The 25,368-nt window shown below is 37.5% G+C and overlaps 1 protein-coding gene across 9 annotated transcripts; it reads left to right on the forward strand.

The window, feature by feature from the left end:
• Positions 1–2,483: 2,483 nt before the first annotated feature.
• LOC311605450 (uncharacterized protein) lies at positions 2,484–25,342 on the forward strand. Of its 9 annotated transcripts, XM_084795973.1 has the most exons (5): positions 2,485–2,571; positions 20,529–20,568; positions 21,397–21,495; positions 22,808–22,864; positions 24,881–25,342. In XM_084795973.1, the coding sequence occupies exons 1-5, from the start codon at positions 2,564–2,566 to the stop codon at positions 24,989–24,991; spliced, it is 315 nt and encodes a 104-aa protein (XP_084652099.1). In that variant the 5' UTR covers positions 2,485–2,563; the 3' UTR covers positions 24,992–25,342. The 9 variants fall into 9 exon arrangements, 2 of the variants coding, with proteins under 2 accessions (XP_084652099.1, XP_084652100.1); XR_014781948.1 differs by lacking the exon at positions 20,529–20,568 and having other exon boundaries at positions 2,484–2,571; XM_084795974.1 differs by lacking the exon at positions 22,808–22,864 and having other exon boundaries at positions 2,505–2,571.
• The last annotated feature ends 26 nt before the right edge of the window (positions 25,343–25,368 follow it).

The following is a 25,368-nucleotide window of genomic DNA, read 5'->3' on the forward strand; positions in this document are numbered from 1 at the left end:
TTTACACTCTGAATTCAGAGAATTGAGGCCATGCAGCCAGAAATGGGTCAAATATATTCATCACAAAAGAAAAAAATTGCAAATCTCTGAGACACTAAGTTAATTTGAAACCCAAAACTATTTTCATTAGTTAAAGAAACCTTAAAATGAATGAATATAGAACACATAGAACACCAAGTGGCTAAGGTATTTGCAAAATATTTACATCTATGTAGTAATAACTTCAGTTTAATCTTGGCTGAAGCTTTTTCCTTCCTAGTTAGAATTATTGCATTCTCTCCAGTGCCTGAATCTCTGTCTTGCAGGTCCTCAATACAATTCTCAAGGATTATACGAATGAATGGAGCTTAGATCAATTGGCCTTCCTCCAAAATCCCCTTGTCTACCTCTATGGATTCACTTTTGAACGATTTGTTTAAAAACTATTTTTCACCTTTCCACCTTCACCTCAGTTCCATTGTCTGGAACCCTTCGGGTTGGCTTTGCCTGCAGTTGCCAGTGCCAAGGCTTCCTTCCTTTTGTTCTCCATGGTGCTTCTCCTCCCTCCAGTTTGAGAAGAATAAATGCCTAAAACAAGCACACAAAAGAGTTTCTCCAGATTCTCCTGGAAGTGAAAAAATTAAAAGGGTGATGTATGTACAAACCAAAAGTATATCATAACAATAAAAAGGGCAGAAGGAGAGAAATGTGGAGGTAGAGATGGCCTCGTTTGCCCTTAAAGGAGAGTTTCCTTCTTCCTTTTTTTTTTTTTTTTTTTTTTTTGTTTCTTTCTCATTTTGGGTTACCAGACCCTGCCATCTCATGGCTGCTTCTTCTGTTCCTCTGCTCTAAGGTTCTTTAATTCCCTCAAAATGCAGTGGCATATATTCTCGAAATGTTCAGCTGTGCTTCTAGACACTAGGTGTACTGAAATAAGCACTAATGCAAAGCTGGTTTGGCTTATGGGTAAGAAGATCAGCATTTCCTTTCATGTAGAGAAGGATTCCAAGACCTGATTTCTAATATCTGCTTATATAATGTGGAATAATTGAGTCTTTTTAAAAATAGACCTAATGCCCTTTGCCTGGAGCTGTAAAAGCCGCCTCCCCCAAATGAACTACTTTGACTTTTTATCTATATCTTATAAGCTAAAGGTCCTTGGGAGAAGCCAAGCTGGAATGCACAAACATTTTCACCCATCCTCTCACTCTTGGAGGATGATCCACTGGTATTTACTAAAAGTTATATATCTTTGATGTACATTTTACATGATTGAAAATTGCACCAATAAGGGTTCATATCTGACACGTACTGACTAAAAGAATACTTTCATGAAGAAAATGCATTAAAAACCTAGTTAACCAATATGAGTTAAGAAGCCAGAGAAGCAGCTGTTACTTTCTTTTTTTTTGTTTGTTTGTTTGTTTTGTTTTTATTTTTTTTCCTCCTTTATTAATTTATTCTTGTTACATCTCAATGGTTATCCCATCCCTTGTATCCTCCCATTCTTCCCTCCCTCCCAATTTCCCCTTATTCCCCTCCCCTATGACTGTTCCTGAGGGGGATTACCTCCCCCTCTATATGATCATAGGGTATCAAGTCTCTTACTTTCATGCACAGCAATAGTGACCTTTCAAAGATGGGATTCAACTCACGGTGTTTGTGAATATTAGGTTGGTGGAGACAGTTATCCAGGAAGGTGAGGCTGATGTTTAAACTGGACAGACATAAGGATAGATGGAAGAGATAGGAAACCTGCTCCTGTTAAAAACCGGCAGGAGACAGGGTGCATGGAAGAAACCTGCAGGAGACCTGGGTGGTGTTTGCGGCATACGGAAAGACAGACCCATCCAAGGAAGGTGGCACACTCATCTGCCAAGAGTCTTTCTGTTCAAAAATGTGCTAAAAGAACCTCATTTTTTTTTAGAATAACCCTCAAAAGTTGAATAATCTTCTCTTTGGGTAACTTCTTTTTTAAATGCAGGAAAATATTATGATTCTAAATGAATATATAAATATTTTAACACTTTAAAAGCTCCTAGAACCCATTTAAATGATTATTTTCAAATGAATGTATTTCTCATCTCTGGATCTCTCTTCTAGGCTAAATGAGAGGAAGCCTGGATTAATTCTATTCTGTCTAAACAGTACCCAAGTGTTTTACTGACTGAACAACCTAGTGGAATAGAATCGCTAGTTTATCATCCCTCCTTCAATTAATGTACAGATCAGAGTCACTGGAACCATGTGTTTATGTAATTTATTGTTTTGGCACAAAATGTTGTCTGTGGTGTTGTGAAGCTAAACATAACCTGGTGTTTTATACCTTCTTGTCATAAAAATTGTTAGCATAAAAAAAAAAAACCACAATAGCATTCAAAACATGCTCTCTGCCTCAAGCAAAGGCAACAAACTGCAATGTGCACTCCTTCCAACAGAGGGCTGTATGTGCTTGACTTAGATGAAGAAAGGGACAGAGGACCGATTTGGATTTAGTTTGCTATAGTAAATTCTGTGTTGCACTTAAAAATAGAACTGATAAAAATGGAGTCAGTGGAGTTGAACGGAGAAGAAGCATCCTAAGATGAAAATGTAAGATACATTCTTACAAGACAGAATTTTATAAGTCTTTGAATTGATGCTATTTTTAAAAAGACAAGATATATTTTATCATCTATAAATAAGAAAGTAGGCAAATTAGAGATAATCTGTGCTTTAAAGTACTATTAATATTACCTCAATTGAATATGTTTCTAAAAAGAAAGGGAGCGATTGCATGTTTTCTCCTGTGGAGGCTTTCTATCTTTGCTGTTTGAGAATAGCTAAGTGTTGTTGTAAGTAAATGTCTGTTGTATATAAAATGCAGCTAAATATTTAATATAACGAATATATGCTTGTGTGCATGCGCAATGCAAAACATTTTAAAGATATTTAAAAAAAACAAATGATGCCATTTTAAAAGGTGGAGCACAAAGGCACTAGAATAAGCTAAAATGAAATGTATGCTTCTTTCTGCTTTTCCAGGGTTGTAATTCTATTTCAGATTGCAGAAGCTTACAATATATTAAATGGAGTAGAGCAAGAAATAAGTAAAACACGTAAATTACCTCTAGAAGCTAGCTGGATCTTTGTCTTTCAGCCTTAAGGAATGTTTTATTTCAGTTGGTTTCCTCACTGAGCCTTGGCATGTTCTTTCCTTTCTATGAGCAGAAAGATCTTTCAAATTTTAACCCTCTTTTTACATGTAGCTTAAAATTCTTGTTCCATTTAATTCAGACCTAATTTAGTGGCATTAGTATCATTCTACCTAGGTAAATCATTTTCGAGTTTGGCCATATTTCCTAAAATATATTTGCCTAAAATTCTAAACTAATCCCTTTAAAATATACTTTAGATGCTATTTTAAACACTGACCTCATTATAAATACTTATATTTCTACAAAACATTTCTTTATGAATAAAATGTAGATAAATTATTAATCTTAATAAACCACTAAAAACTGAATGTATATAAATGCATAATAATATGACACTCATAAATTGTGTTTATAGTCCCTATCTTAAAAACTCAAATATTTGTTAGTGATATAATACTTTTGATCTGTGACATTTTTCACTAAGTAATCGTACATATATTTAATAATATTAATAAATGAGCATTTCATTTGTTAAAGCACAATTTCCTACTATAATCAGTTATGAAGCAAATAAAACTTTGATTGTCTGCAGCACTGATTTCATTTTTTTCTTTTATAGAACATAAATACTGCATTGTCTAAATAGTTGCAGCCTGGGTATTTACATGGAATCTGAACAGCCATTTCCATATTTCCATTGTCTTTTGTAATAACTCAGGAAGGTAGATGTTTATTAATATCCAAATTATATTCAACCCAATATTTGTGTGCGACTGTGAAATATTTTATAAATAAATATTTTTGAGATAGCTTTATTGATGGAAAGTGTTTCTTATTTTTTGGCAGGGGGTGGGGATGGGGGAGGGACAGAGATTGTGAATCTCTTAATTAGGGGTCAGTAGCAGCAAACAACTTGAGCTTCAAAGCTGCTATTTTTCTCTTATAAATTTGACATGTATTTATGGAATCTTTAGGTGAAAGTTCTCCCGGGACATCCCCTCTTCCCATTTACTGACTATTGCTTCACTCTGGTTCATGTTTTGCTCGCCAATGTTAAGATTAGAGACAAAGCCCTGTACCTGCAGGCCACCACCCAAGAGGACAAAGGGGAAACATAGCGTCTTCCACTAAAACAATTATCCCATTTTGTCATAGAGTCCAGGTAATAACTAATGTACATCAATTCTTCATTTGTTTATTATTTTTTACTAAGGAGAAAACTACAATCCTAGCCATGTAAAATGCTGAGTAAGAATAATGTGTGTTGTTGGTTTTTTTTTTTTTCCTGAAATCAATTTTGATTAACGGTGAAAACAAATCAGGTGCAACTATATTCATGTGCAACTCCAGCATCATGCATCTATAGGTAAACATTTTAAAAGGAGTCCTAAATGATATTCCCTATCATATTCATGCCAAGACATAAATCAGCATTATTTTCATCTATAAGTATTGCTTTTATGCTTAAACAAAAAGCGAAACCACTAGTACTTTCTACAAGGGCACGCAATGCTAGTGGTTTGCTTCTCCGTGCACCTGCCAACTGGGTGTGCTGTTAAAGCCACCCTAGAAATTCTCATTTCTTTGTGCAGTATTTTATGCTGTGCTTTTCTTCAGGGCAGATTGGTTCTGCCTGCACTTTATTCCTGAACCCATGTTCATTCAGAATGGGCTGCCAGACTTAAACGCTCTATCTCGTGTTGCCACTGCTGCTGCGGCAGGGGGTGGGGGTTGGGGGACTGCTGCTGATTTGGATCAGCGCTCCTCCCCCACACTGGCTCCCGCCCTATTCTCCTGCCCTGTCCTGCCCTATCCTTTGTTGGCAATGGACTACCGTTGTCAACAAAGAGTGTACAACTGTGGAATACTCAGCAGCAATTTTGGTAATGTTTTGCTTTCGATATTTTGAAAGTATTTCTGAAGTGCATAAATAGATGTGACCTAAGCTTTACCTCTTTCTCAATTTTAATATTTGCAGACGAGCTCTTGTCCCACAGGGCAGCCTTATGGACTGCAGTGGCTGAAATGCTTTCAGAGAACAAATGTGGCTCACCGGATCTCTCTTTATAATAATATTAACACCATATACATTTAATAATAGGGTGATGGAAAACATTTTGATGATGGGGCAAATTCTCTGATCTGCCAAGGAAAGCATCTGATTTTCTCATGTACCAATTAATTATTGAAGCAACTGAAAATAGTAGGCTAATATGCTCCTTTCTGCAAAGGGATGATCTCTCTCTCTCTCTCTCTCTCCCTCTCTCTCTCTCTCTCTCTCTCTCTCTCTCTCTCTCGGGAGGTGTTTGCACACATGGTCATGAGCACTTGTCTGTGTTCAGAATGGAAGCTTGGCCAGAAATTTCTTCATTTTATCCTTGAAAATTATTGGGAGTAGTATTTCTGAGTAGAAATGTAACCTCTTTTTTCTTTTTGAAATATTTTTTTCTTACACATCCTTAATGGAGCTCATTGTGAACAGTATTTTAATTTCTACTTTTACTTTATTAGCATCTTTTGTTGTTTTACAGTCCACTCACTTATGCAGCACCAAATCTGTTGAGAACAAATCCTGTTTTGTTTTATGTCCCAATATGCATCATTCCACTCCACAAGACAATTATGTATGTATATGGATACATACATACATACATACATACATACATACATATATGTATGTGTATATCTATCTATATTTCACTTGGAGAACTACTTATGTTTTAGAGAACTATTCTATGATATTCATCCTTGGGTTCATCTTTTCCCCACCAGAGTGTGTGGTTCCATAAACTTTTGAGGTTGAAGGAGGTTGGATTCTTGGGTTATGGTAAATTTGTTGCTTTCTATTGTGACAATAATGTTCATATGCCTGACACCCTCATAATAATATTAAGCTCTATTTTTTAGTGTGATGTACTTTATACATTTGTATAAATGTCACAGCCTGTAATCACTTCCTTTGTCATCGACGATTAATCTAAAAAAATCGAATAATTCACTGCCCCTTGCCATTTACATATCGTCTGCTGCCATCTGCTCTTCTCAGCAGCAGTAAATGATGGGTAATTAACTCAGTGCCTTTGTCTTTTTCTTGCTGAATGTCTGACACATATAGATTTTCCTCTCTCTCTCTCTCTCTCTCTCTCTCTCTCTCTCTCTCTCTCTCTCTCTCTCTGTGTGTGTGTGTGTGTGTGTGTGTGTGTGAATGTAAGAGGAAGAGGAAAGTGGTGAAGTGCAAAGTGCAAGGGAGAATGAGTGATATTGCAAGGTTACTGAAAGCATGAGATTATTGAAGGTGAAAAAGGCAAAGATACTGTTCAGAGAAGTGGCCACACCCCATGACCTCACATCTTACCAAACCAAGAGGAAGGAGTGCTAGTAGAACAATGACTTTCTTGCACAATTGGGAGATTTTTCTAAAACCTTGAAAGCCAAGGTAATAATAGAAAGTCAAGTAAAGGCTCTATAAAATTCTCCTGTTAACTAGGACGCAAAGAAAGATCGTGCAAATGTGATGAAGTATAGAGCAACTACAGCGAGTGTCAATGCTCTACTTGACTTCTTAACTGCAGGTGAAGTCTGCGCTAGAGCAGGGAGGTAGAGGATGCATGTCAGATGGTCTTTCTGCTTGACCTATTTTTAAAAGCAGGAAGCTTCAAGGAAAGCTAGAAGGAGTAGAAAGAGTCAAAAGTTTGTAGAAAAACTGTTTCTAAAGGAAAACAGTCTTTCTATGCTGGATTTCTACAGATTTCCTCTGAATAGATCAATTATTTCTTGCAGGAGTCTCCTTTCCCTCAGAAGACTTCATATATGACATTATTCAGACAATTCTGAATTGAAATGCCTATCTTTCAATGTGCAATAATTTTCAGAAATGTGGGTGAATTCGATAACACTGAAAGACCAACCATTAGAAAAGCAAAAATTAAAGAAAGCTTAGCATTTAGTTTTGTTCTAATTGAAAGAAAAATGAGAGCATATCTCAAGTTCCAGAATATGACCAGAACCTTTTTTTTTTTTTTGCTTAAATTCTTAAAACTTCTTCTGAATAGAGTTCATATAGATATGCTGTCTCTAACTTAAGCAAGCTGAATTTTACACAACACATCTTTACCACTTAAATTTATCTATAACTATATACATCTACATATAAATGAACAAAATATATTTTATACACCTAGTAAACCAAACAAATAATCTATGTAAACTTTGACTTTGATTCCTAACCACCCATAACGGTCCTTAGCAGCTTGCCATTTCATGTTGCTGGCTGAAATACAACAGTACAGAGTCCAGGCAAATTTGAGGAACTTATTTCCATATGCACACAACGTTTTCCTATGCAGTCATAGCTCAGTACCCCTACTTTGCTGTCCTTGCGGTAGCTATAAGAGTATATTTCATTTTTCTGTCATGAAAGTAATGAATGAATGCCCGAAAGCAATGATCTTTTTGCTTCAGTCTTTGTGATAACTCTTGCTTCATTCAGTCTATCATCCTGGGACTTCTGCAGGTTAAATTATGTGTCTATAATCATAAAACAACTGGGCTTCCCTGGAAGGTCATTCAGTGGGTAAATTACATTCTTCTCCATTAGTTTGAAATGGGTTATAGAGATGACTGAATACAGGTATTAAGTGATGAAGTGGCTAAAAATGTACACAACTGACTCACTAAAAATTTACAAAGAAACATTACACACACACACACACACACACACACACACACACATATATACACACACACATATATTGAAGAGAGAGGCTCCATCTCTCAGGGTTGATGTTAACTGTGTGAACTATATGCACTTGTGTAACTGTTTAAGTTTCATAAACTTTTTATGACTTAGAGGATGTTTGTTAGCATCTAATTGAGTGAAAGATCATGAAAGCTGTCATTGCAGTTGTCATTATTCTCCTAGGTGCTCTGCTCAACAGTCTGAGAGAACAATATCGCTGAATATAATTGTCATATGTCAACAAAATGTAATTAGTAACAAATCTTTTTCTGAAACGTTCTTTTTTTTTTTTTTTTTTTTTTGGTTTAAAAAGTTGAAGATTCCTTCTTGTATTAAATTACACTTTGGGTTTCTTTCAGGTTTGATTCTGGTAGCACTTAAAAATGAATTAATTTAAATTTTTATTTCATAAGAGTGTACTGATTTCCTGTGCTGTGCAAACACTGTAAAGACTATTTTCTCCTTCAACAGGTCTTTATTTTAATACCGTCTCTGAAAGGTGCACTAAATGGGAAATATGGAGCAATGACTTATCTTGGGCTATCGTAAATGTCCAGGCTGACCCAGTCATCCATCACCTTTTCAATGGCGGGTGGTTCATCAGAGGTTATTTAAAATCTCTACAAACCCAGACTCTCCTATAGCTGCTTCATGCTTGGAAGTTACCAACACTGTTTGTGGCTGTACCAGTTCCACACTCAGATTCAGGGATGTTATGGCTAATATTGGTAATTGGGGCAAAGTGTGAGACACTTATCTTTCATCCAATAGTATAGGACAGAAGTATAGGATAGGTCAAACTATTAGGCAAGTCTGGAGGAAAAATAATGCTAGAATGTAATTTCTTTTTTACTCTTTCTACTTATTTTTCCTTGAATGTAATTTTTAAAATATTCTTTTCTTTGAGAATCTCATATGTTATATCTTAGTCATATACACATCTTTTTCCAAGTACTCCCAGATCTGCCTCTCTTTCATATGTACCCAACTTTGTGCTTTCATTTCTTTTAGATTTAAAAGTTCCAATTTATGTTAAGCATTTTTGGAGCTTCCGTTTCTGTTAAGCTTTTGTGTATGTATGTGCATATACACATATGTGTACCTGTACATGTTATGTTTGAGTGTCTTAGTTAAGGTTTCTACTGCTGTAAAACAAACACCATAAGTAAAGGCACATTGTAGAGAAAGCAGTTCATGTCGTCCCACAGCTCTACAGCACAGCCTATCACTGAGGGAAGTCAGGACAGGAACTCAAGCAGGGAAGGATTCTAGAGGCAGGAGCTGATGAAGAGGTCATGGAGAAATGCTGCTCCCTGGTTTGACCCACATGACTTTTTCAACTTTCATTTTTATAGCACACACAGGCACCAGATCAGTGATAACACTGCCCATAAGGAGCTGAGCCCCTCCTCTTCAATCATCAATCAAAAAAAGTTGCCACAGGCTTATCTACAGACTAGTTATCTGAGGTTCTTTTCTTAACTGAGGTTTCCTCTTAAAAGTAACTTCGGCTTTTGTCAAGGTGACATAAAACTAGCAAGCATAAGGCAGAGTTGACGGCCAAACTCTGCCGAGACAGGACAAGCAAGTCCTCAGTAGTTCCTGCCTCACAACTATGTCTGTCAGATATATTGGGCCAGAAGGCTGAAGATAATGTTCCAATGCTATAGAGAGTTTTGGGTGACTGTTCAGGGAGCAAACTGTCTCTGTCATCTTCTCATTTTGGAGATAGTTTAGTTTTACAATTAAGCTTAGTTGTTTAGGGATTAATTAAGATGTTTTTAGGTCTAGATAGGTGTTTTAAGTTGATAATGATGAGATTGATTTATGATCAATGATAGATATTGATTTACATTCAGAATTTTAGATGCACCAAGATAGGAAAGATGTTTTCTTTAAGGTTACCAAATACAAATAGCCAAAATACTCTGAATGTTTCGTTTATATAATTCCTGATTGTTTTGTGATTCTTCTCGCTGTATATAGTTTATTGTATATATGTGTAATCACATAAATGCATATGTAAAATAATTTTAAAAAACACTAGGCAGCACTGTGAGCATGCACAGGGAGGCCAGAGGAGAACTTTGCGATATCTGTCTAACTCTTTTAAGACAGGGTCCTTTCTTGATCATGATCTCAGCAGTCTAGCTAGACTGGCTATCCAGCGAGCTCTAGAGATGCTCCTGATGTGTCCTGACAGCTCTTGCACACCTGCTAGGGCGATGGGGATGAAACTCAGGTGCCCATGCCTGGAGTACAAGCTGCCCGCCCACCTTTCCCCTCATCACCCAATCGCGTCTTCCCTCATCCTTTCATCTCCTCATCTCCTCATTCTTTTGTCCTCTCATTTATTCATCTCATTTCCCCCCTCATCCTTGGAATATTATTCTGATGAAAAGTTTAAAATATTTGCAACTTTGCTCTTTTGGCGGGAAGAACTTAGAAATATTTCTTCAGAAAGCACTTGGTATGTTGTACTTTGCAATCATCGTCTGAGCTCTGAGCAAGCAGTCCTCCCTCACCTTGGCCTAAGATGCATAAGGATGGCTCTGTAGAAGTAAGAGAGGTGAAAAAGTATTCCTGGACGTCCACACCAAACCTAGATGGGCACACATAGAGTGCTGCATAGGCAACACACGGTCACATCCTTATTTCCGAGGTATTTTTCTTGCTTTCTTCTTGCTCAGGCTCTCCTTCTAGATTTCGCTCCTGTGTCCTAAATAGAGTGTTATTTATATTACTGGGTCATAGGTTCTCATTTCTTCTGCTTGTCTCATTTTCTGTTTCCCTGGAGGACATTGGGGTATTCTTTGTTTTTCGAGTTATTCTTACCCCTTCACCGGGGGTTGGGAGGGGGAGGGAGGGAGAGTGGGGAGGGAGAGAAAGAATCATAATCACCAGGCAGACCTGGAACAGAGGTTCTGCTCAAACTATTGCACTAACCAAGGACAATACAAGTAGTAAACATCGAACCCCTACTCTGATCTACCCAATGGACAGGACATTCTCCACAGTTGTGTGGAGAGCAGGGACTGACTTTGACATGAACTCTGGTGTCCCATATTTGACCACCTTCCCTTGATGGGGAGGCCTGGTGGCACTCAAGAAAGAATAAGTAGGCTACCAAGATGAGACTTGATAGACTATGACCATATAGTGGGGGAGGAGGGCCCCCTTGGTCATAGACCTAGGGGAGGGCAATAAGGTGAAAGCGGGAGGGAGGGAGGAAGGGGAGGGTACAAGCGATGGGATAACAATTGAGTTGTAACCTTAATAAATTAATTGAAATAAATAAATAAATAAATAAAAGAATCATAATTATGGAACATCTCTGCATATAAAATGAATTTCAGGGATGGAGGAGATAAGGTAGGAAATATAGACCAAAATTTTTTATTTCAAGCACGTCGATAGTTACAGAGGCAGTTATAAAGTTCATGCAATGGAACGCAGCTTGCGTAATTCAATTAGTTGAGTTTGGAGAAAAGCCTTGGAACTCGTGAACACAAGTACAGTTATTCAAAAGGGAGTTGAAATAAAGGCTGGCTACATATCCTAATTTCCCCCTAGGACTGTTTGTCCTAAAGGAATATAGATGGGGTCCACATAAGCTAACTGCTAATCACAAATGAGTAGGTGAGCACAGAGGAGTATAATGTCATAAAGTTTGCCAAAAGGAAAAAGTGATAATGAAGTCTAAGCCACAAGGAAATTTTATATGTGTCAAATAATCTTCCAAAATAAATAAACCAAAAGGGGGACTATTTGCTATTTTAGCACTTTTATTTAAGAAATTAATTTCCCCTGTTCTTGGATATATGATACATACTTGCTAGAATAATAGTTTTCCTATATAGTCTGCAGTGATGTTCTGTGGAGGTGCAGATCATGAAGAAGCTCACCACTGTGTGACGAAGTGTTTGTTCTCTTAACAACTATAATTTTTGTTGTAGTTCTAGTGTATGTTGTATATTTTTGCATTTGATTTGCCCATAATTATTCCTTATCTTTAAGCCAAATTCCTCTAAAAAAAATAAGAAAAATATAAAATAAAATATGGTAAAAAAACCTATATGAACATGTATCAATTACTTTCCATTTTTGCTGTGATGCATCTGAGAAAAACAAGGTAAGAGAGAAAAGGCTTGTTTTTGCACATAATTTGAGGACACAATACGTCATAGTGGGGAAGATAATGTGACCAAGCTGGAGTGCTTATTGCATCTGTCCTCAGGAAGCTAAGACATAATACTTGCATACAGTCTTATTTTGTTGTTGTTGTTGTTGTTGTGTATTGTTTCTCATTTTTAAGAGAGGATTTGCTTCTTTCTGTAGCTCTCACTGTATTGTAACTTGCTCTGTAGACCAGATTGTCCTTCAACTCAGAGAACCTCCTGCCTCTGTCTCTCAAGTGCTGTGAATAAAACCTTCCCCTCCCACTAGGCACACATATACGTATAGTTGTTATTGTTGTTCCTCCTCCTCCTCCTCCTCTTCCTCTTCCTCCTCGTCCTCCTCCCTCCTCCTCCTTTTCATTCAAATAGGACCCTGGTCCATGGAAAGGTACTGCCTACACCTAGAGTCAGATTTAACACATCAATTAACCTCATCTAGTTAATCCCTCAAAGACATTCCAAGAGATTTGTTTCCCATGATGCTTCTAAAACCATATTAAGTTGACAGTCAGGCTAACCGCAACACTCAACCACAGTGCACAGAGGAAGACAAAGTTAGAAAGGCAATACTGGTTTGAATCCCAGCTCTTGTTCTGGCATTCTCTGGAAAGAGAACCCACATCAAGATCTGAATTTTAGAATGAGTACTGGTAGTCCTCTGCAGGATGGATTATAGGAAAAACTTGTGAGGGAGCTTTTGAAATAATTTAGATATGAATCTAATCCAAGAGATGACAGTAGAGACTGAAATGAGGGTATATGTGTAAGAAACACTAAGGAAGTTAGACTCTGTAAAATTAAGTACTGTTGAGGTACACAACATAAGAAAATAGTTTAGGACAGCCATCTACTTTCTAGTGAAGCTGACTGAGGTAGGAAATTCTGAGAGCTCTTTTGGAAAAAAAAAATGAGCTGAATCTTATATATACAGAGTCTAGTGGGATGAATGGAAACAGGGTGGTAGTGCCTTTGGTATAAAATGAAATTTATGTAATAGAAGGAGAAGTAACAATGTTTTACATGTGAAAAGGCTGAAGTAATTAAACACCAGGGCAAAGCCTCTAGAATTTTCCAAGAAAGTAAACAAATTGTCAGTAAACAAATTGTTTGAATGCTTGTAGGCATGTATTTATGTCACGAATTAATTCTATTCTTCTGTATCTAAACATGTGTTAAGAGCATATTATTCTATGGCATATTAAAAATTAGACATTAAACCATTATGTGCCTACTATGTGGTTCAAATAAGAAACTCTGGCTGAGAACGTATTTGAATCTTGATTGAGTATGTGTGTTTCCCTGGAAGAGTTTAGAGTGCTGAACAGTATGAAATTGTGTCTTTGCTGAACAGTATAGAACTGTGTCTTTATGCTGTGGCACTAATGGGGGTAGTAGAGCATTTAGCAGTGGGGCTTTATGGAAAGTTTTAGGCCACTGGTATACGCTCTCAAAGGAGATATTTGCATCCTTCTTCCTCGTTTCCTTCTTTTGGCTTACTGACAACCATGAGGTGAGTCATTTGTTTTTACCATAATTTTACTATGATGCATTATACTCTCACAGTTGCCAAAGGCAAGAGGGCAAACCAGTCATGGACTGAAACCAGAAGTTCATTAACTCTACGGTTCAGTCACAGTAGCAGAAAGCTCACTAGTGGGCAGCAAAATGAGTTAGCAGCTAGTCTTTTGATTGGTCCTCTCCATCCTGTATTTCACCTGATTTCATTCGATCTCTCCGTTTCTGTTCATTTCCCTGGCTCTGTCTCTATTTCCTCAGTTTCTAGTTTTCTTCACAGTCTGCCAGTAGCTCTTAGATGTTGTATCACCTTAGCAACTCCAACGTGCTAAAAGTGATTCTTTCTCATCTGTTCTAATGGAAGGTGCTGCGGTCTTTCATGTTGCCTGAGCTTATGTCATTGGCTTTCTGTAACAACCCTGAGGCTTAAGGAGTGGAATTAGTTGCAGCAGAATGGTATGTATTGGAAATAGATGAAGATGGCTACTCATTCATAGGGGGCAGTAATCATAGGATTAAGGACAAAATGGTATGTGTGTCCTGGCAGCAGAAGAAAGCAGTGACTGGTCTTGCCTCCAGGTATAAAGGAAGCCTGCATGATAAACTGAGAAGGTTTCACGAAGGTCACACAGCAGTATGTAAAAGCAGGAACATTCTCCATTCAAATGGAGAGGTGGCACTGCCATTTGTCTTGCTGCGCTAAACATGGAGGGGACTGAAATATACTTCAAATATACAGTAAAGTTGTACATTTAGCTACAAAGAGTGCTGCAGTGTGCCCTTTGTCTTTGCCTACAAAACTTTGCAAACACGAATCATAAATAGCATGTATGATTTTAAGAGGGAGAACGGAGAAATATGTTGACTTTGAAACAGCAAATGAAAGGAACTTTCAGACTTCTGAAATCAAGTTGTGGGCCAAGGACATGGACTTCTGAGCTAAAGGAACATGGTGTTCTACAGCAAAGACTTATTTGGAAATACTTTTCAAAATCTGAACAGAGAGCAGAAGATATTAAAAAATTACTGAAAAAATTAAAAGATCAAGTTTCTCTATCTGTAAGAAAAATATAGTTCAGGCAAAGCAAAATGAAACACAAAGATTAAAAAAAAAATAGAGCCTATCCCTTTGGAGAAAAGAGAAGTTCTATCTATAAAAAGGTGAATTATCAAAGTTTTCTTAAAAGTACACACTGATATTTCCAAAGGTAAACTGGGTTGTTTATATTTCACTTTTGTGGGTATTCCTTGAATCTTGAGCAAAAGAACAACAGAGAATCATTCTACTCAATTAAAAAATTCAAATAGAAAGTAACAAGTCAAAAAAAAAAAAAAAGAAAGTAACAAGTCAAGATTACTTTATTCATATTTGATTAAAAGGCTCATAGTAAATTTACTTGAAGAAATCTTGTCATACTTGAAATTGTTAAAGTGAAAAGAAAGCAAATGGTTAAATAAGAAACAGCTATTGGTAACGCCCTGGTTTGCGTTTATTGCCAACTCCACGCAGCCTAGAATTCCTTGGGAAGAGAGGTGCTCATCTGAAGAACTGCATCTGTGGGCATTTTCTTGATTGCTAATTTATGTAGCAGGATCCAGGTAATTTGGGGAAGTACTATCTTGGGCCTGGTGGGCCTAGACAGCATGAGAAAGCTCACTGAGCATAGGCCAGTTAGCGAGCCAACAAACAGCACTGAGTTATCACAGCAACAGGAAAGCAACTAAAACAGAAGCTTGTACTTGGAGTGAAGTGTTCCTGTGACCCCTTCCATAGGGTTATGGAAGCATCTGAAAGTTAGCGTTGAGAAAGCTGTTGGGTCTCCCAGCTTAACAGGGCATCCTGCGGGAGCTTGGAAGATAAGAACGCTGAGAAGAATGCACACAACGGAGGCCTGGCTGCCGGAGTTTCCAAAGGGGGCAAAGGTCGCCAGAATGTTTGTGAGATATTTTGAATTAGCAATATCAATATCATTAATATATTAAGAAGAGGAAATGGAGAATGCATTTTAAAATTCAAATTAATTAATTCAAAGAATTAGTAATCTGTAGTTACTGGTCAGCTGGGGCCTTCTCCAGCTATGATCAACAAGAGGCCAGCCCACTAAAGTGAAGTGTTCTGCGTTTCAAAGGTCTGAAGGCTAATCTTGGTTGTCAACTGGTCTATATCTGGAACCAGTATGAAGAAGAAAGGCCCATGTTAAATCTGGGCCACCTCTTCTGGGGACAGTCCAAATTAAAAAAAACAATGTAGATAAAGAGAACTTTGCCTTTTGCTTGCTTGCCTTTACTCTCACATTAAACTTTGTCTATTCTATTTACTGCAGCTGTTATTCAATGCAACCTTTTGAGGGTTCCAACTTAAGCTAAAGATCAACAGCTATCCAGGATCCTCCCCGGACTCTAGCGCTAGGTCGAGACTGCTGAGTCATCTATGCTTCTGACCTGAGCAATTACCAGAAATTGTCCCAGTCTGAATTGTGAGACAGCAATTGCTGGACTTACTGGACACACTCTTTAAGCTACTGTAGAAAATTTCCCTTTCCATCACTCTCTCTCTCTCTCTCTCTCTCTCTCTCTCTCTCTCTTTCTCTCTCTTTTTTCCTCCCTTCCTCCCTCTCTGTGTGTGCGTGTGTGCGTGTGTGTGTATGTGTGTGTTTGTGTGTCTTGTGTGAGCGCGCCATAGGCATGTGTGTTCATTCTATCATTTTAGTTCCCTTAGAAGAAGTCTGACAAATACAACAGGGACGATGGTGCTGTTCATTTGGAGCTGAAAAGGAGCTTTAATTAGTAAGACATCAGCATCATTGAAGCAATGAATCATGCTTCATTGGTACAATAAGGCCAGTGCCCATCAGCTGTGATCATTTGTGCTGCTCCTGGTGGAGTCAGAGCAACGGAGTTGTCTAAGCATTTTTGGAGCTAGATCAAAAGTGAGTTCCAGACGCTGGGCACTGAGCTATAGGAGGTGAGTTACATCGATGGATTGTGGGTTTTGCTTTAATCTTACTGTTCCTAGTCTCTGCTTTTGTCATTTTGGAATAAGAACTACATAACTTGCTTTTGTGTTTTAATTTTAGAATAGACCACAGTTAAGAGACTTTGGATCTTAAAGAGGCCTTATATTTTTTTTTGTTTGTTTGAGAATTCCATACACGTATATAATGTATTTTGATGAATCCACCCTTCCAATTATTTTTCTATCCCCAGCAAAATTCCCTCCCAATTTTAAGTATTGTTGTTGTTAATTAGATTCCAGAGCCCATATAATGTTTCCTGTATATCCTGGGTGGAACACGTACTGCCTCTTAGTAGCTTCATCCCCAAAGAAAACGGATTCTTTTGTCCAGCATCAATCAATCACCACCAGCTTCTCAGCTGGGAGGTGGTATCTTTGTGACTACCGTGCTCCACCATGCTGGGATTACGTCTGGTTTGATCTTGAGAAGGTTTTGCGCAAGCTGTTATAACTGCTGTGACTTCATTCACGCAACTGCACTGTTAAAAACCACTGTTCCTTGTAGTCTCTACTACTTCTGTCTTCGGTAATTTTTAAAAAATTTCCTTTACAGAATAATGCCTGATCTTTGGATGACAGAGTGTGATGTAGATGACCCTTTGTATCTGGACACTCTACAATCATTTATCTCTGCACATTGACTAGTTATTAGTGTCTATATTAATCTTCATCTACTATATAGAGACATGTATCTGGTGAAGGTTGAATAATGCACTAATTACTCACTAAGACTTGATTTAAACACTATTTGTACTTGACACAATGATAGTAGGAGGTTTTCCCCTTTGGCCTATAATATATCTAGCCACAGGTTTCGATACTGATAATGATGCCAAGCCTAGATTTCATCTTGTGGGGTGGGCCTAAAATCTAATCAGAAAGTGGTTGGTTCCTCCAATGATGTTTATTCTACTGTTGCACCAATGGGCATACCTAGGCTGTCTGGTTATTGTTGAAACTTGAATGGGTCCTGGTTGAACAATACTGGTATTTACTTTTCTTCTATGGTAATATGCACAACACTTTCTAGAACTATGAAAACTAACAAGAATCACAAGTGACTTCTCCACATTTTATGGTTCAAGTATGTGGAGTCTTCAGCAACAGAACCTCACCATCTCACTCTGGAGCATAGCCAGGAGCATGGGCAGTAGTCTCTGATGTCTGATGATACATGGGATGCCATCAACCAACAATTCCAAAAGAGATAACTTAATTTCCTGCACTTGGATTTTTTTTAGTTGAAAATATGCTTTATTTTTTAAATTTTTTTATTAATTTATTCTTGTTACATCTCAATGGTTATTCACTTGGATTTTTATTTGATAGCCTCTGGTTTCTCGGAGGGATATTAACCCCAGTTATTTGGAACCAGTTAAACTGATTTTAAGTAGTGTGTATTTTAGGAAGCTTACACAGCAGAAGCTCTCCAGAAGGGTTTCCAAAGGCCTTTAGTGCTAGCTAGCCCTCACTCTATTCCTGCCTCTCCAGTGGTGTCCTCCCATTCCTTATTCTACTTAACCCTTTGTGTTCCACTATTCTCCAATGCCTCTTTAATCCACCTGTGTCCTTTCTACCTTTCTTTAAGGGCCATTCCCATAGCCCCTCCATTGTCTTTTTGGTTTTTCCCCCTTTTAACCGTGTCCTCATTTAAAAAAACACATCTAAAGACTCAACGTTATCATCCACCTATGAGAGATAACATGTGATGTTTATCTTTACATTTCTGGGTTACTTCTTTCAGAATGATTACTTTCAGTTCTATCCTTTATGTGAAAGTTGTATAATTTTAGTCTTATATACAGCTGGATGAGATTTGGGGAGTAAACGTAGCACATTCATCATTCATTCACCAGCTGTTGCATAATATCTAGGCTGTATTCGTTTTGTGGCTGATGTGAACGGACCATGAGAGGGAAGTATCTTTGTGTGTAGATACAGACTTCATCGGGCGTGTGCCCAAGAATGGCATGTCTATAGCATGTGACGCTGTGCTTGTAGATTCTTGAGGGAACACCTCACTGGTTCTTATAGCTACTGTACCATTTGAACCCCCATCAGTAGAGAATAAGTGTTTCCCTTTCCCCACATCAATTCTAGCATTTTATGCCATTTGCTTCTTAAATTTATTAGAAAGTTTATTAGTTAGTTGTACAATGTATTTTTATCATGTTCATCTCCACGTCCTCCCAGACCTACCTCCTCTTCTAAACCTATCCACTTCTGTCCTCTTGTTTTTTTTTTTTTAAATACATCAAATACAATCTATGTTGCATATATATTCTTAGATGTGTGGTATTTTAAACTCTAGAGGAAAGCAGACACTCCTCTCTAGGAAGCTGTCAGCTGCCAATAGCTACTTGGATATGAGTAGGATATTATTCCCCCGGCCTCCAAAGATAAGATTTTATTTCACTTGAACTTGTGCCGGTCTTGATCACTCTATAGCTATTCTAAGTAGAGTAAGATGGCATTTCAAAGTACTCTTAATTTGCGTTTCCCTGATGGCTAAGAATTTTGAACATTAAAAAATATTTCTCTGTTATTTGGATTTCTTCCTTTTAGAACTCTAATAACATATCTCAAATTTTAAGTGGGTTGTTTGTTTTCTTGAGATTTATGTTTGTTTGTTTGTTTGTTTTTGAGTTCTATGCACTTTCTAGATACTAACCACAATCAGATGTATAGCTAGTGAAAAAACCAACATTTTTCCCATTCTGTAGGCTGCTTCTTCACTCCAACAATAGAGTCCATTGCTGTATAGGAGATTTAGTTTCATGAGGCCCCATTTGTCATTTATTGGTGTAAATATATGTGCTATCAGAATCCTGTTAACAAAGTCATTTCCTAAGCTTATAAGTTGAACTTTATCCTCTTTTTTCTCCTTTCCAAGATTAAGAATATAATAGACTTTGAAGTTTTAGTGTTCACAATTTTAAAGATTGTGGGAACTATATCCCCCTCTGTGTAAGATTGTGATATTAATATTGGAACTTGAGATGAAATAAAAAAAGTAAAAGTTATGAGGTGCGTTCTTTGTCAAGTTGAAAAAACAGAGTGACTGGTTAGCTTTATCATTATTCAACTTGACACAATCTAGAATCATATGGAAAGGTGACATGCCGATTAAACAATTGTCTACATCAGAACAGCCTGTGGCATGTCTGTGGAGCACTGTCTTGACTGCTAATTGATGTAGGAGGGCCCAACCCACTATGAATGGAAGCCTCCTTAGGGAGCTGCGTCTTGGCTGTATAGAAAAGCTAACTAAAAGTAAACCAGGGAGAGACCAGTAAGCAATAATTATTCATAGTTTCTCCTCCGGGTTCCTATATTCAGTCTCCCGTCTTGAGTTCCTGCCTTGACTACTGGCAGTGGTGGCTTGTGATCTAAAATTTTGGTCAGTGTTTACTACAGCAGAAAAGCAAATTAAAACAGTGAAAAATGCTAATTTGCATCATAATCCATATTTTATTTTATTTATTTATTTTTAATTTTTTATTAATTTATTCTTGTTACATCTCAATGGTTATCCCATCCCTTGTATCCTCCCATTCTTCCCTCCCTCCTATTTTCCCCTTATTCCCCTCCCCTATGACTGTTCCTGAGGGAGATTACCTCCCTCTGTATATGTTCATAGGGTATCAAGTCTCTTCTTGGTAACCTGCTGTCCTTCCTCTGAGTGCCACCAGGTCTCCCCTTCCAGGGGACATGGTCAAATATGAGGCACCAAAGTTCATGTGTAAGTCATATCCCACTCTCCACTCTACTGTGGAGAATGTCCTGTCCATTGGCTAGATCTGTGTAGGGGTTTAAATTTTACCGCCTGTATTGTCCTTTGCTGGTGCCTTAGTTTGAGCAGGACCCCTGGGCCCAAATCTGCCTATCATAATGTTTTACTTGTAGGTTTCTAGGACCCTCTGGATCCTTCTACTTTGTCATTCTCCCATGTTTCTCTCATCTAGAGACCCAATAGAATGTCCTCTCCTCTGTCTCAGTTTCCTGGTAAGTGAAGGCTTTCGTGGGACATGCCCCTTGGGCTAGTATGCAGATATAAGTGAGTATATACCATTTGAGTCTTTCTGCTTCTGGGTTAACTCACTCATTATGATCATTTCTAGCTCAATCCATTTGTCCACAAATTTCGGGAATTCCTTGTTTTTAATAGCTGAGTAGTATTCCATAGTGTATATGTAATCCATATTTTAATTCTTTTTCTTTTTCTTTTCTTTCTTTCTTTCTTTCTTTTTTTTTTAACAGACGTTTTTTCCTGATTAATATATCATGGTGGTGGTTTCCCCAAACTCCACTCCTCCCTGTTTCTCCCCACCTCGCCTCCCTTCTAGATTCATCCCCTGTCTGTCTCTCATTAGAAAACAAGCAGGCTTCTAAGAGAGCAGATAAAATAAAATCAATTAGATTAAAAAACAAACCCGAATATAATCAGAGTTTGACAATACAAAATGGAAGAAACCATGAGAAGGCACAGGAATCACAGATCCACTTGTTCATACGCTCAGGAGTCCCATAAAAACACTGAACTGGAGGCCATAATGTAAGCACCGAGGATGTGATGCAGACCCGTGCAGGTTCTGTGAGTTCATAATGAGTGCTGTTGATTGTTGATCATGCTTGATTCAGAGGATCTTGTTTTCTTAGTGTCTTCCATACCGTCTGGCTATTCCTCTCTTTCTGCCATCTTTTCTATGGGGCTCCCTGAGCTCTGAGGGGAGAGCTTTTATAGAAACATCTTACTTAGGGCTGAGTGCTCCAAGGTGTTACTCTGCATAATGTCTGGCTGTGCGTCTTTGTATTTGTTCCCATCTGCTGTAGGAGGAAGCATCTCAGACGCTGAATGAGCAAGGCACAACCGATGAGTACAGTAGACTGTCATTGGGAGTCTCTGGACCTTGGTCACTCACGCAGTATCAGGTATGGATTACCTTTTGTAGAGTGAGCCTTAAGTCGAATCAGATATTGATTGGTTACTCTTGCAGACTTTGTGCTGCTGCTGCATTAGCATATCTTGCAGGCAAGGCATTTTTGTAGACCCAGGGCTTTGTGGCTGGCTTGGTGTTTCCATTTTTATCTAGAAAACAAACACACGTTAGTAAATTTCAGGAGTTTGAAGGAAAATAAGCAATTTAAATGAATAATTGGAAGGGGTCTGCACGTATTATTGAGGTATGGGCAAACTGTGCCATATTACTCCAGAGACTGATTTAATGTTGAATTCCACATTTGAAACATAAACTCTCCTCTCCTATAAATATATGAAATGGATTTAAACCACAAAAGTCTAGTCATCCATTCAATTCTTTTTCAGCCATTCAACAATACAACCAGTGCTAAGCATGCTTAAGGGTGATGGAGAAAGAAGAGTCAAAGAAACAAAGCCCCGAGACTGAGGAGCTCACAGTTTGCTGCTGTAGGTGACATATAAACAAGTCATTTCTGTCCTCCAGCCTTGTCTGAGGGGTGTCCTCAACTGTCCCCAGTCCTTTAACTATGCCTAAGGGGGTCTCCTCTGCTTTGTGTCCAGTAGGAGACCATATGATTTTGGTTCTGATGACATTTTATTTTTTTTTTCTGTAAATAACTTTATTCCCCAGAGATGAATCTAAAATCCATATCCACCCAATTTGATTATAAGTGACACCATAGCCCGGATGGAAGCATATAAGATAATATTGTCATTTCCCTCTAAATCAGCCAGTTGAGGTTTTAGTGATGCATGTCAGTTCTTACACATCAGCTTCATAGGAAACAGGAGCGATGGCTCAAAAAGAGCACTGGCTGCTGTTGCAGAGGACAAGTTTGTTTCCAGCACCCACATGGGGCCTCACAATCATCGCTGACCCCAGTTCCAGGGCATCTGCTGCCCTGTTCTGGCCTACAAAGGCACTAGGCGTGCACACGGGACACATCATACACGTTGAGAATTCTGATGACATTTTATTTTTAAATGTATGTTCATCTTACTTCTTGTTGTTGGAAAATGCCATAATGCACATAATGTATTTTAATCAAAACCATCCCGTTTTTTTCTGTTCTAATTCCTCCCCTAGCTCCTCCAACTTTTACCTACCCACAACTTAATTTACCCTGTTTTTAAACCCATCGAATCCTCTTAATATTTATAAAAAACTACAATGCAAAGGTCAGAAAAAAGACATGTTTAGCTGTGAGGCAGCTTCCTGGGGGAAAGACAACCCTGGAGCTGCCACTGTTGTTTCCTTTCCAGCAGCTGTCCCATGGCCGGTCCCCAGAGAAGGCCTATTATAGATTTACAAGTTACGTGGTTAGTATATGCGTATGTATGTGAGACTGTATGTATATACATCCATATATATGGAACATATTGAGAATATGTGTATATGTATACATGATATATATTATAAGTATGTATATTGTTTATATGCAGCTATATGCAAATAAAACATGCTGTTAACTATATGTGTAACCCGTGTCCAAGTGTGGTCTGTACATGTTCAAAAAATTGACTCTCTTTGGTTCCCTGCCCAAGTCATGCTATCCCCAAGTATGGCCCCTTCCTTGAGTGTGTCTCTTCAGCGTTTTCCCAGGGCCTCATGGTTATTCTGCTATCACTAAAGGCTTGGTGTTCATGTCTTCTTTTTAAATGGCTCCCAAAATGGCTTTTCTTCAGTTTCTCTATCTCCTTTGTTTCTCTGGGGGGTATTATTCCAATTGGTACATTTCCTGGTCATTTATTCCTTATGTGCTTGATAAATGTCTGTCTCCTCTTCAAGGATGCACCCTCTCTGCAAACAAAGGCCTAATCATGTCTGGTCTATCTCAACCATCTAGCATTAAGACCTCATCTATGGTGACTGAAGAACGAATTACCTGAGAAATTGTCTCAGCAAGGCTTATAAATGTGAAGAGCTTGACAAGCAGTGCTGGGAAAGAATGTGCAATATATATAAATTTATATTCATAGACATATATTCGTATATGTGTATATATACCTAAATACACATATATGTATATATATGGTCATATGTGTGCACAGCTCTTATTTGTGTGCATATATTTTATAATTTATACATTTTAAAACAGTATAACATATGAACATATATATGTATATATTATATAAAATTTCAGTCATGTCCAAGTACATAGAAAAGTATAATGTACTCACAGCTTTAACAGTTGCCAGGTAACTGTTCTTTTGTTCAAATATATAAACCCTAACTTTTTGCTTTAAAGCAAATTACAGATACTATATTTTTTATAATTTAATTATAAAATTAAAAATTCCACTTATTCTATGTAAAATCAGCAGAAATATCTGTAATTTAAATATCCAATATTTAAAAGAATATCTCATTTTAAAATTGTGTAAAACTTTTCATTTTGAAAATTCTTTCACATTTCTCTTCTTTGAAAATATGCTTAATCATGCATAACACAATAACTGAAACCTGGAAATCAAAATTGGTATTGAAACTACAAATAAATGATTTATAAACACACACACACACACACACACACACAAAGAAAATATGCTTATTTTTTATTTTTCACACACTAATAAACTCAAAGCATTTTTGTAGCTTAGATAAATTAGTTTTCAAAGGTGAACTCCTTCTCAAGTTGCCTTGAGGATAAAATAGGAAAACATCTTTTTTATTTTTTTCCATTTTTATTTTATTTTTTGCAACCTTATTTTGTTAATCTGTCAACAGGTAATAAATTTCCTTCAAAGAGTAAATGATCTTGAAGGTCTTGTTCTAATTAATAGTCTAAATCGGTAAGTAGTCAGTATGTATTTGTTATTTTATTCTAATTTGTATACTAAATAACATAATTTCCTAGTAATTCAAGATTTTTACATAAAACAACCTTGATTTAGTCATATAACAGTGATTTTACCTTCTTCGCTTGTAAATTGCTAGAAGTGTAATTTTTTTCTTTCTATATCTTAAGCTGAACCAATTTCTTAAAGCAGTTTAGGACCATGTTTAACAATTGCTTGCATCATGAGTTATTAATAAGGACAAGAAGCCAATGTATTTTTCACAAATTTGTATTATCCTGGCAGTAAGGTAACAATTTGTTGGGAAAAGGGAAATTTTTATTGAGTTACTGTGGCTGTGGTAACTTTACCTCTGCCAAGTTTCTGGGTGCTTTGAAATTACATACTTGGTTTTCATGTCAGGATGCTGTGCTGAAAAGTGGGAGTGCTCCCATTTTTGGTTCACTTCTTTGGTAAGAAGAACATACTAAATAAATGACCCTTCCCAGCTACATCCTCTGAGTGGGTCACCAAGGTGAACATCTTTTTCTGTTACAGGTACTACACTCTCTCAGAAAACATCGCCACCCACTCACAAGCCGACCTCGGACAGAATGTAGAGAGTGGGAAACCTCCCTGGAGACATGGAGACTTGACTCTGGTGTCTGATGGTGCATTATTCTTAGGATACGCACATTTAATGACCTCCACGATAAGGGGGTCACTAGGATAATGCAGTATATATTGATTTGTCTGAACTCAGAAATTGCTCATTTATTGCTTATATTTATGTAAATAAAGCACTGTCCTTTCGTTTTCCAGTTTCAACATGTTGCTGAATTAATGTGATTAACAATGGAGCTGCACTATCCTCAAAAGCACCTCTGTGTCTATCATAGGTGCTAAGGGCCAATTATGTAAAATTAATATACTCCTAAGAATTTGAACATGCCTTTCAGCATCAGTTATTGTAAACCCAAGGCAATTTCGAATAAACCACTTTTACATATTTTCTTTTCAGCCCTAGCTTCCTTGCCATTACTATT

This window comes from Acomys minous (genome assembly GCF_964271855.1).
Source record: "Acomys minous genome assembly, chromosome: 9".
Lineage (NCBI taxonomy): Eukaryota > Metazoa > Chordata > Mammalia > Rodentia > Muridae > Acomys > Acomys minous.

Coding starts and splice junctions, on each gene's coding strand:
- LOC311605450 (XM_084795973.1), top strand. Junction 21,496..22,807: donor GGTCACTCACGCAGTATCAG/GTATGGATTACC, acceptor TTTCCTTTCCAG/CAGCTGTCCCATGGCCGGTC. Junction 22,865..24,880: donor ATAGATTTACAAGTTACGTG/GTTAGTATATGC, acceptor TTTCTGTTACAG/GTACTACACTCTCTCAGAAA.